The sequence below is a fragment of the Pongo pygmaeus genome, chromosome 1, assembly GCF_028885625.2.
Source record: "Pongo pygmaeus isolate AG05252 chromosome 1, NHGRI_mPonPyg2-v2.0_pri, whole genome shotgun sequence".
NCBI classification, from domain to species: domain Eukaryota; kingdom Metazoa; phylum Chordata; class Mammalia; order Primates; family Hominidae; genus Pongo; species Pongo pygmaeus.
Window position 1 is genome coordinate 163,151,208 of NC_072373.2, and position 12,951 is coordinate 163,164,158.

General features: G+C 40.6%; 1 protein-coding gene across 11 annotated transcripts in view; it reads left to right on the forward strand.

Moving 5' to 3' along the window:
- The first annotated feature begins 1,333 nt into the window (after positions 1–1,333).
- C1H1orf141 (chromosome 1 C1orf141 homolog) overlaps positions 1,334–12,951 on the forward strand; it is a 49,226-nt gene continuing 37,608 nt past the window's right edge. For 2 of the 11 annotated variants that reach the window (XM_054483678.1, XM_054483718.1), the window contains exons 1-4: positions 1,334–1,411; positions 5,116–5,201; positions 9,056–9,147; positions 10,422–10,579. In XM_054483678.1, coding sequence (XP_054339653.1) covers positions 9,073–9,147; positions 10,422–10,579 — 233 coding nt within the window. In that variant the 5' untranslated portion in view covers positions 1,334–1,411; positions 5,116–5,201; positions 9,056–9,072. Of the gene's footprint in view, positions 1,570–5,115; positions 5,202–9,055; positions 9,148–10,421; positions 10,580–12,951 lie in introns of all 11 variants that reach the window. The other 9 variants (XM_054483726.1, XM_054483744.1, XM_054483699.1 and 6 more) reach the window with 7 other exon arrangements.

Sequence of the window (12,951 nt, forward strand, 5' to 3'; positions counted from 1 at the left end):
GTCGTAGTGGCTACTCACATCTGTAATCCCAGCACTTTGGGAGAACAAGGCAAGAGGATCACTTGAGGCCAGAAGTTCAAGACTAGCCTGGGCAACATAGTGAGACCCCTGTCCTTACAAAAAAATAAAAATAAAAAAATTAGCCTGGCATAGTGGCATGAACCTGTAGTCCTAGCTACTAGGGAGACTGAGGTGAGAGAACCACTTGAGTACAGGAGATTGAGGCTGCAGTGGGCTATGATCACACCACTGTGCTCCAGTCTGAGCAACAGAAAAGAATCAAACTACCGTCTACTTTTAATTATTGTATTTTTGTTTTTTAAATATTTGAAATAAATTGATTTCAGTGTTTTCATGCATTGACTATTAATATCAATTTGTAGCCAAATTTGGATTGCTACGTAACTATACTTTTTTTTTTTTTTTTTTTTTTTTGCAGTTTTGCCATTGCCACTAGCACGGACTTGTGATGATTAATGCTGGTGTTTTTTTTCCTTTTCTTCTCACAGATGTTGAATGCTGTTTTTTAAAGCTTTTCCCCCTATTTTGATGCATCAGATAAGGTACATTCTCGGAATGATGAACAACCCCTGACTTAAAATTTAACCAATGTTGTGAAATTCCCCATCATTTTAAATTAAATACAAGCTGTTTTCAAGTCAGTCATTTTTAGATTATGGCTCTAAAAATAAATGATTACCATGGCCTTAGTGCATTTTCTGCTCACACAAGTGAGCAATAAGGACAAATGATTCCTTAGGATACAGTAAATACAGCAGAATTTATGTCAGTGTATCTCCATTATGTCTCATAAAAATGCTAAGTGGTATGTGTGTGTGCAGCCAAGTCTGCTATACAACTTGCGTAATACAGTGGTGATTTTACTAACCACACAGGAGGTTTCTTGGCTTTGGAAATAAGAATGGTTCTTTGTTGTTGTTGTTTTTAATATCATAAGCTATGAAAGCAATCTTCCATCAAATATTCAAATGTAAACTGTTGACTTGCATTCAGACCTGCAAGCTGTATGGTGGACTTTGTAAGCTTCTTTTTGAAATTCGATGTTTCCGGGAAAGCACAAAAGGAGAAAGGAGGTACAATAAGGGGAAACAAAGTCACTGTTCCCCAGTTCTTTTTACTTGATCTTCTTCCTTTACTTGACTTTCCTTCCACTACTTGAGCATAATCGGTTTTAATATCCGTAAGCATCTGGGGAGTCACCTGGGCTTTTAGTGACAAAAGTCTGTGGGCGAAGCCCCTCTGAGAAGAGAACTCTGCTCTCTTGGCCTTTCAGAGGTAGGCAGATCTCGGCAACCGGTTTCTATGGACCGAGGACGCGTTGCTAAGGGACTGAAGGGTGGGGGCGGGGCGCGTAACCCGCGGAGCCAGAAGAGGGAGGAAAGGAGATGAGGTTTGTTTCAGGGTGCGGAAGCGCTGGAAAAGCTGAAAATCAAAATTTGTACCAGGGTGGGAGGCGAAATAGGAAAAACATCGTTTTACGTAAACGGCCTTTCTGTCCCCGGAGTCGATGGGACGTTCTCCAGCGGGGCCTGGACGGGGAGAGTGTGGGTGAGGTCCGGCAAGTGTGGGGCCGCGGCGGGAGGCGGGCCCGGGGGGCTCTTCCAGGTTCGCTAAAGAACCTCCGCATCTTCTAAACTAAATATTAATGAACTTCCTCAATGTTGCCCTTAATTTTGCTTTCCCATGAAACGACCATAGGCATTGAACGTTTGAGTCGGGCTGCCTATGTTTCCAGCGAGATGGAGGCGCCTGGGGGAAGGTGACTCGAGCGGGGCAAGAGATGCGAGGGGCGCTGGGGGCCGCTTAATTGATACATTTCCAAATTGACGACTCCCAACCTCCTGGAATGGATGGTGGAAGCTGATTACCCCTGCGGTAATTGTGCTGGGATTTCGAGCTGGCTAATCAATTCTTCCAATCATTATCTGATTAGTCGCCCATAATAATACTCCACAGTCCACGTACATCATACTTTTACAATTCCTTAATAGTTTTTCATATAAACCTCCCTTCCAGGCCGGCGCGGTGGCTCACGCCTGTAATCCCAGCGCTTTGGGAGGCCAAGGCGGGCGGATCACTTGAGGTCAGGAGTTAGAGACCAGCCTGGCCACAGGGGCGAAAACCCGTCTCTACTAAAAATACAAAAATTAGCCAGGCATGGTGGTGGGCTCCTGTAGTCCCAGCTACTCGGGAGGCTGAGGCAGGAGAATCGCTTGAACCTGGGAGGCGGAGGTTGCAGTGAACTGAGATCGCAGCCACTGCACTACAGCCTGGGTGACAGAGTCAGTGAGACCGTCTCAAAAATAAAAATAAATAAATAAGGGACAAGAAAATTCATAATGCGGAACTAAGCACATAGGTCGGGTTTTTAAATTAGTTCTCAGTGCCTGGGCTGTACTAGCTTGCTGGGACTGCCATGACAAAACATCACAGACGGAGTGGCTAAACAACAGAAATTTGTTTTCTTACAGTTCTAGACACTAAAAGTTGGAAATGAAGGGGTGTGCAGGGTTGTTTTCTTCAGAGGCTCACTCCTTGGCTTGGGATGGTGGCTGCCTTCTCACTGAATCTTCACAAAGACTTTCCTCTGTGTATCCTCGGTGTCCCAATCTCCTCTTCTTATATGACACCAGTCATACTGGCCAGAGGCCTACCCTAACAACCCCATTTTAACTTTACTCTTTAAATGCTGTATGACCAAATACAATCACAGTCTGAGATCCTGGGGCCTAGGACTTCAACATATGAATTTAGGGGCAACATAATTCAGCCTATAATATGGGCCATTTATCAACATTTTAGATTTAAAGAGAAAAGATTCCCCTAAGTCTATCCTTGGAATGTGAGATGGAGATAACTCAGCCAGCTATCTAATTATTGAGTACACATTAATCATTTAACAGATGAAGTGAATCCTTACTGTGATCTCAATAGTGGACTGGGTCAGATAAAAGTGTAAGCAGTGGCCTCGTCCTCAAGGAGCAAGCATTTGAACTGATAAAGCCACATAAGGGAAGTGAATTTTAATTTAAGCCTGCATTTTCTAGATAATTTCTCAGGCCTTTAGTTTGTGACTTTAGAGATTCTTAGTTTTCCTGAGTTGTTTAGAACTTGCTGAAGAACTCTCAGCTGAGCCTATTATATTGACGACACTGGGTTTTGTCATGTTTTGTTTGTTTGTTTTTAGTCCCAAAGGTGCTGTTAAAATAAAATTGTTCTCTTAAAATATTTAAGACATTTTTATTTTAGATATGACTTAGTCTCTGATATGCTAATAATATTGACCTACAATTTTTGTTGTGAGCAAGTCTTTGCAGTGAGGCCTGTAGATGATTCACTGTGAGAGTAATTGGGAATTCATTCTGCCCCAATTGGCATGGCCTCTATTTCATTGTGTTCTTTAAAAACAAACAAACAAACAACAGCAAAAAACTGTCACTACTGAGCTGGAAATTAAGAACATAAATCCAAGTTTCCTTTCAAAACAGTTTTACCAACTTTAGATTGGCAATAACCCCATTTTATAATAATTCACTCAACTTTTTATTTCATCTTCCAGTAAATCATTATGAAGTAACATCATTTATTACAGATAAACTAGGATTACTCTTCCTAAAAATTTATATTCAGAGACATCTCCAAATTAAATTGTAATTTTCAAATCCCCGTTAGATGTAAAACGCTTTGCCTGAGGCTGAGAGTCGGAGGTGGGTAAGTCAGTTCTTGCTTTAAATGAGCTTTCAACTCAGTGAGGAAGAGATCTGCCAAAGAGTAAACCTCTTTTTTTTTTTCTGAGATGGAGACTTGCTCGTCACCCAGGCTGGAGTGCAGTGGCACGATCACAGCTCAGTGCAACCTCTGCCACCTGGGTTCGGGTTATTCTCCTGCCTCAACCTCCAAAGTAGCTGGGATTACAGGCGTGCGCCACCATGCCCAGCTAATTTTTTTTTGTATTTTTAGTAGACACAGGGTTTCACCATGTTGGCCAGGCAAGTCTCGACTCCGGACTTGAAGTGATCCACCTGCTTCAGCTTCCCGAAGTGCTGGGATTACAGGCGTGAGCCACCACGCCCAGCGAGTAAACCTCTTAAAACCTGGTGTGGTGGCTCTTGCCTGTAATCCCAACTACTCAGGAGGCTGAGAGGCTAGAGGATTGCTTGAGGCCAGGAGCACACAACAAATAGACTGTCACCGAGACAAGGAATGAGATGACGCCAAGGAAAGTTTCATAGAAGAAGTAGTCATGACTGGGCACTGTAATCCCAGCACTTTGGGAGGCTGAGGTGGGCGGATCACAAGGTCAGGAGTTTGAGACCAGCCTGGCCAATATGGTGAAACCCCATCTCTACCAAAAATACAAAAATTAGCTGCGTGTGGTGGCGGGCACCTGTAATCCCAGCTACTCAGGAGGCTGAGGCAGGAGAATCGCTTGAACCTGGGAGGCGGAGGTTGCAGTGAGCCAAGATTGTGCCACTGCACTCCAGCCTAGACTGCGAGACTCCATCTCAAAAAAAAAAAAAAAAAAAAAAGAAGAGGTAGTCTTCATACTGTATTTGATAAAGAGTAGGCTTTTGACTGGAAGACATGTGGGAGAACATTCTGAGTAGAAGGAAATCCATGAGTGAAGGGTGTGCTTGGGAAAAGAGCAGAACGTGTCCAGGAAGTAAGAGTGGTAGAAAATGGTGGAACAGAAAGGGGTAGGATGAATAAACTAGAAAGGTGGGTTGAGCCAGATCCTGGACTATCTTTTCTTGAATGGTCTCATATGTCATCTGAAGAGTTTGGGTATTCTTCAGGTTATGAGAGCAAGCCAAGATTTGTGGGCAGGAACTGGTCCTGATCAGTGTCCTGTTTAAGAAAGACAGCTCTGATGGCATTGTGTTTGTTTGTTTTTTGATTTTTGAGAAAGAGTCTCGCTCTGTCACCTAGGCTGGAGTGCAGTAGTGTGATCTTGGCTCACTGCAACCTCCACCTCCCAGGTTCATGGGATTCTCCTGCCTCAGCCTCTAGAGTAGCTAGGATTACAAACATGCACCACCATGCCCGGCTAATTTTCTTTTCTTTTCTTTTTTTGTATTTTTCTTTTTTTAATAGATTTCATCATGTTGGCCAGCCTGGTCTCAAACTCCTGACCTCAAGTGATCTGCCTGCCTCAGCCTCCCAAAGTGCTGGGATTACAGGTATGAGCCACTGCGCCCAGCCCATTTAATATCGTCTTGATTTATTTTGCATTAAAAGATTAGTAGTTTATGCAAAGTAGTTGGGGAACACCATCATATTAGTACTGATGTTCCTTTGCTCTGAGCATTTATTTGAGGAGACACAAAATAGGCCCTTGATGAACTTATGAAATATAATGATGAAAGCAAGCAAGTTAATCTATAGTGTTTCCTCACCTCCACTTTTTCCCAGGGCCATTTATCCATTAGGCACCATTGGCACATTGCCAAAGACCGATGGGAGAAAATAATTTGCAAACTGAAAAAATTGTATTAGTTCCAAAATATGAAATTAATACTACAAAACTAGCATTCAGTCAATTTCATTAGCTGTCAAATTTAGTATTCATAAAACTGTTGTTGACCTTGAAAATAATTGGTTAGTTTTTCTCACTTCAAAAAAATTCATGATCTGCACAGTGATTTTCCAGAAATCATTCATAGCCAAATAAATTACTCTTAGCAAAATATTTTTAAAGCAAAAACATAAAAATTATTTCATGCTATGGTTAACTGTATATAGAAAAATACAGCTGTGTGTGCATGTGAGTGCGTGTGCGTGTGCGTGTGTGTGTGTGTATAATGGGGTGACATTTTGCCTCTTAAAATGTCCTATGTGGTATTGAAGACGGGGTGACTAAAAGTGAGAGGTGTAGGACACCTTACTCTAAAAATATCTGCTTTCTGTTCTTTCTCACAAGTGAGCAGCATTGTTTCAGCTGGCCCTCATGTAGTTTATACCTTCCCCAAACTGGGAAACTCATGCACCTCAATACATTGATTCTTCCAGTTATTTACCTGTGTCTTGCTGAAAAATAGAAATCTTTGTCTCCAGTAAAATAAACTTAGGTGGGGAATATGAGAGCCTTCTCCCTCCCCTTGAACTCGTATTATGTTTAAGGGAAACACAAAAGCTAAAACTCCTTGGAGAGTTTTAGTTTAGTTTAGTTTTACAAGAGGGACGTCTCTTGGGTCTGAAAAGAAAATATGTCCACATAATCATAATGTATATTCTCTTTCAAAATCTGTCCCCTATTGTCCTGTAAGAAACCCAGAAAGTCATCAGCATTCACATTATGCTAATATCTTTACTCTGTCAATGTGAAGTAAAATATAGAGACTAATCTCTAAAATCAAAATGTTTATTTGGGAGGAAATAATTGCAATTAGGGCATACACACAGAGCAGTAGTCTCCAGTATATTCTGAAGAACAAAGAATAGATTAGAGGTTTTATAAAACCAGGAAATGTTACAAATTGGCACTAGTGAGGTTTTGAGGCACTGACAAGATTGGTAAGTGAAGGCTGTGGGCAAAATTGGTTTAGAGTTGCCACAGGTCTTTTCAGTAGCTATTAGATACAACTGGTTTAGGTTACAGCAGTCAATTTCAGCTGCCAGACTTGCAGAAGGGCTGCATTTTTGGAGCGATGTTCTGTGCCCTGAGTGTTTTCTCTTACCCTGGCTTCTCACTGTGTTTTAGTTAGGTACCGCAAGAGTGACCCATTTCATATGATCAGCTTTCAGAATCCTGGATCTCTCCTTCCCCAGTGTGCAACCTGAGGTTGTGTGGTTCGTCACAAGGCAGGCTATCTGCTTGCATCCCCATGGCCCAGAATTTCCTCTGTGTAATTTTTTTTAAAGAAATGGGGTCTTGCTCTGCCTGTCACCCAAGCTGGGGTGCAGTAGCATGATCATAGCTCACTGCAGCCTCAAACTCCTAGACTCAAATGATCCTTTTGATTCTCCCACCTCAGCCTCCCCAGCAGCTGGGACTATAGCTGCATGCTACTGTGCCTGGCTACTTTTTTTTTTTCTTCTGGAGATGAGGTCTTGTTATGTTGCCCAGAGTGGTCTCAAACTCCTAGGGTCAAGCAATCCTCCTGCATCAGCCTCCCAAGTAGCTGGGATTATAGGCATGCACCACCACACCCAGCATGTCTGTATAATTTCTTTATCACACTGGACTACATCATGTGATGGAGGGAAAATCTGGATGTAGTGATGTGATACAAGGCATGCTGGGATGGGATGTCACTCAGTGCATGAAGAATTCATACTCAGGGCAATGTATGGTGAAGGAAAAAAGAGTAAAAAAAAAAAAGCTGAAAGAAACCAATTACAAAATAATGTAAACTCTTGGCGTAGGATCCTGAATCTTTCTCCTTTCATGAACTGTTGTCTCCATGTGGCATTGCTGGAATAATATACAATATAGGAGAAATATCGCAGATTCTTTTGAGCTGGAAAGAACCTTAGTATTAACATTAATGTTCATTGAAAACATTGGTGATTCTGTGCTTTCTGTGAACCATGTAACTTTTACACTTAAATGCCACTGGAGCCCATTTAATTCAGTGAGCAAAAATATACTGACTGCATGGTCATCTACACATTTTTTTTTTCTTTTTGAGACAGAGTCTTACTCTGTCCCCCAGGCTGGAGCACAGTGCCGTGCCATCTTGGCTCACTGCAACCTCTGCCTCCTGGATTCAAGCGATCCCTCCTCAGCCTCCCAAATTGCTGGGATTACAAGCATGTGGCACCACGCACAGCTAATTTTTGTATTTTTAGTAGAGACAGGGTTTCAGTATGTTGGCCAGGCTGGTCTTGAACTCCTGACCTCAAGGGATCTGCCCACCTCGGCCTCCCAAAGTGCTGGGATTACAGGCATGAGCCACTGTGCCTGACCCATCTACTCAATTTTTAAAATAAATAAATAAATAAAGGGAGTTTTGGGTTGATATTCCTGGATTCTTGCCTCCACTCTGCCCTATTTCTATTACACTAATAGGGTACTCTGTGGCCTTCAGTTTTCTCATCTGAAGACGTAATAAATTAGACCAGGTTCTGATGTCTCATACAGCTCCCTAAGCTTAATATGGACTGCTTGACCTCAGATGAGACTATTAGCAATATTAATTAACTAGGAAATATGAACTATTATGGCAATGGGACCTAACCAGCTTAGTTGCTGCTACTTATGTGTGACTAATTGCCTGCTACATGCTGTTAACAGTCTTGGATCATTGACCAATTTAATTTGAAGCAATTAATTATATAAATATGAGTTCCTTGTGTTTACTTTCATTAAAATTATATCATGACAAAAAGAAAACAGATACGTCCAAAGTCCTACTCCTGGCCAGGCACGGTGGCTCATACCTGTAATCCCAGCATTTTGGGAGGCTGAGACAGGTGGATCACTTGAGGTCAGGAGTTTGAGACCAGCCTGGCCAACATGGTGAAACCCCGTCTCTACTAAAAATACAAAAATTAGCTGGGCGTGGTGGTGCACACCTGTAATCCCAGCTACTCAGGAGGCTTAGGCAGGAAAATCACTTGAACCCAGGAGGTGGAGGTTGCAGTGAGCCAAGATCACACCACTGCACTCCAGCCTGGGTGACAGAGTAAGACCCTGTCTCAACAACAACAACGACAAAATTAAGTCCTACTCCTAGCTTGATATATTTTTAATTAAAAAAATTTAAAAAGAAAATAGATATAAGTCAAGCCACATGGTCTTGCTTCAAGTATAAGTCACATATGGTTCTCATGGTAATCGTGAACTTTCTCCCCCTCACCTTTATCATAAATTTAAAAATTCATGGGGCCTATACATATCTGGGAGTTCTGATCATATAGCCTTCAATTGAAAAAACTTGGGTACATTTACAATTCTATGATTTACTGTATGATTTAAACAATTCTATTATTTACCTAAAACAGTAATGTAAAAGTGAGTCTTTTGAAAACTTATGCCTAGTTATATGTTTAAATTTGAATTGATTTATTCTTCTTCCTCATTTTAAAATAGGAATTTAGTGATTGACGATGGCAGAAAAAATCTTAGAGAAGTTGGATGTCCTTGATAAGCAAGCAGAGATAATCTTGGCCAGAAGAACAAAGGTTTGTGAAGTATAAGCTACAATTCAGTTTAATCATTAACAGGTTAACATTTCAAATGGGAATAATTTTACTTTTTAGCTAATGATACATTAATATGATATAAACTAATTTATAAAAAGCAACTAATTATACTGGATGAAAAGGTAATGTATACAAATATAAAAATTTTATTGCTGAGTAGTATTCCATTATATAGATGTACAAAGTTTCAACCAATCATCCAATGAAGGGCTTTCGGATTGTTTTCACGATTTTACTAGTAAAAATAAAGCTGCTTAAAAAATAAAATAAAGCTGCTATGGACATTTGCATCCAGGTTTGTATGAACATGAGTTTCCATTTCTCTAAGGTAAATGTGTGAGAGTGTGATTGCTGGTGCGATCTTTCTCTTAACTTTAGCAAGATCAAAGCCGCAAGATTTGGTTTGAGTTCCTCCAGTCCAGTGGGTTTCTCCTCCCTGCACCTCAGCCCCGAAACCACCTCCGGGAAGTAAGCTGGGCTATTAGAGGGTGGACCTCAGTTATTTCCCTTCTTTCAGCGATCTGTCCTACTCTAACAGCTGGGGGCAGTTGTTTTCATATATTTTGCCTGAGCTCCTAGTTGTTGAGAGCAGGAGACTAATTCCCATAGTGCTTCATCTATTGGCAGAAGCAAAAGTCCCCCATATCCTTTGATTTTGCTTTCAGGGTTTTCATCTCTTTATTCTTTTGTGCTATGCTCTGAGATAATTTTTTAGAGAAAACTTTCAGCTCCTTTACTCACCTTTTAGCTAGATCCTTTTTCTTCTTCAATCCATTTGTATAAGGATTTTAACAAAGTCCTCTTTTGATTACTTTCTTCACTCTGTTTCTGGCTCTCACAACTAGAGGAAGATTGGTGTGATTCATCATGTGTGTGGCTACAGGAAGAGGAGCAGGCTGGAGGGACATGCCTACTATGGTTCCAAGAACTCTATGTATCTAAATATGTAGGTCTTACCTTAAATTCTGTACTTTAGAATTAGGAGGGAGCCTTAATAATCCTCAAGTCCTACCCCCACATTTTACAGATGGGAAAAGAATGACTCAGGTCACACAGCAAAGGCATAAAAACAGTTGGTGCACTAGACCCCCAATTTTCAATCTGTACTATTTTTCCATTATTGCCTGCCACCTAAATTCTGTGTGTGGGTGGTGCGTGTGTGTGTGTGTAAAGTGAGACTTTTTTTCTTTCCACCTAAGATTTTCCCCATATAAAAAGTACTTTTTTTTTCTTCACTTTCGGCTTTGCTGCAGATAAACAGGCTTCAGAGTGAAGGAAGAAAAATGACTATGGCTATACCCCTGACATTTGATTTTCAGTTGGAATTTGAAGAAGCTCTTGCTACATCCGCATCTAAGGCAATATCAAAGATCGAAGAAGACAAGTCATGCAGCATTACAAAATCAAAAATGTAACTATCATAACCACCTTAAATTTTCGGTTCAGAATTGTTTGTTTGTTTGTGAAACAAGGACTCACTCATTGCCTAGGCTAGAGTGCAGTGGTGCAAACATGGCTCACTGCAGCCTCAACTTCCCAGGTTTAGGTGATTCTCCTACCTTGGCTTCCAGAGTAGCTGGGACTACAGGCATGCACCACCATGCCCGGCTAATTTTTTGTATTTTTAATAGAGATAGGGTTTTCCCATGTTGCCCAGGCTGGTCTTGAACTCCTGGCCTCAAGAGATCCACCCACCTAGGCTTCCCAAAGTACTGGGATTACAGGCATGAGCCACCTCACCTGGTCCAGTTCAGAGTTTTAAAACATTACTTTATGTCTGTCTTAGATTATGCAATGTATATTAAATGAAAGTTTTATGGCATATTTTATAAGGGTTATGAGTTAAAATATACTAGATTAGCTTTTTGAATATTCCTAGTTTATAAAATATTTATTATGTATAATATTTTACTAGTGTAGATGGTAATTACAATTGTGAATTTTTAAAGGAAGGCTTTTCTTGAGCTCAATTATATTGCCCCAAATTAATGTCAGGATTTATTGCAAACTTTAACTGATATGCTTAAGAAAAAGTCTGCCTAGAAAACTAAGTAAGGCAATTTCTCTGTGCACTTAAAAGGGATAGCCTAAATATGTCATACTTGGTCTTTCACTGGCGTTTAGTACATGCATAATGCTATAAAATTTTTCCAAGCACATCAGAATTGTAAAGGAGAGTTCGGAAAAAAGAAGTACAAAGATGTGGAATCAATAGAACTTCAAATTAATTGGACATCAGTAGTAGTGTGGATACTGTCCTTATCTCATTTATTCTGGGTAACAAGTTTTCCTCACTTGTTCTCTGCCTAAGTACAAAGCACTACTGTGCACCCAGTTACCAAGCCCAAAAACTCACAGTCATCGTATTAAATGGGGTACAGTAGTGATGAAGAGCACAGGCTCTGAAATCAGACTGCTAAGGCTTAAATCCAGCCTTGCCACTTGTTAGCTATGTGACCTTGATTTTCACACATAGTTTAGATAGGCAGCAGCTATGACACTGCACTAGGCAGCCCACATGAGCACTATGACATCTGTGGGCCGGGCATGGTGGCTCACGCCTGTAATCCTAACACATTGGGAGGCTGCGGTGGGCGAATTGCCTGAGGTCAGGAGTTTGAGACCAGCCTGGGCAACATGTTGAAACCCTGTCTCTACTAAAATATATTTTTAAAAAATTATCTGGGCTTGGTGGTGCATGCCTGTAGTCCCAGCTACTTGGGAGGCTGAGGCATGAGAATTGCTTGAACTCAGGAGGCAGAGGTTGCTGTGAGCTGAGATTATGCCACTGCACTCCAGCCTGGGCAACAGAGCAAGACTCCATCTCAAAAAACAAACAAACAAACTATGACATTTGCATCTAAGACCACTCCTACTTACTTACATTGTCATGTAAGTATTCTGATTAAGGCCTACCACCCGATTGTCTCGAAGTAGCTTTCTTCATGCAACAGTTTTGTTTGCTCAGAGTGAAATAAACTTTTTTAGCCCAATGCTTTAGTGCAGTTTTACAGATGAAAAACCTAAGTCTGGGTGAGGTTAAACAATTTGCACAAGGTCACACAGCTGACAAATTGCAAGGCTGGATTTGAATGTTAGAAGTCGGATTTCAAAGCCTGTGTTCTTCATCACTACTGTACCCCATTCAATAGGATGCCTGCAAGCTTTGGGTCTTGGTAACTAGGTGCGTTGTAGTGCTTTGTACTTAGGCAGAGACCAAATGAGGAAAAGGAGATTGGGGTAGATAAGAGGATCAAAGTGAGAAGGGCTGGGATTTATTTTGTAGATGTTAAGTTTTAGATGCCCATAGGCATCTATACATTCAGGTAGAGATATCTGGAAGAAAGTTGGACAAACAAGTCTAAATCTAAAGTAAAAAAACCATTATTTGTATAACTAATATCTGTCATTTTCATGTAAGTATTCTGATTATGGCACAAAATACAACTCACTCAGGTTTTTGTTATTTATGATTTACCAGGATATCAGAACATGTTTCCATGTAGAAATGTAAGATAAGAAAAAGAATTTGTTTCTAGCACAAGTAAATACATATCAGTAGTTTATATAATTTAGCTTTATCACAAACTTCTTACATTATTACCTTATTTCTTATGTAGACACAGCCAATAATTCTGCTTCCAAATAATTTATAGAACTATCCATAGTGAAATGGAATATTTTAGAAATACACAGAAAAACATTGCATAAAATGGAAGTTGAGAATGTGGAGAAGGGAAAATGTATGTCATATTATGATTTTTATATTTTATATTTACGTTA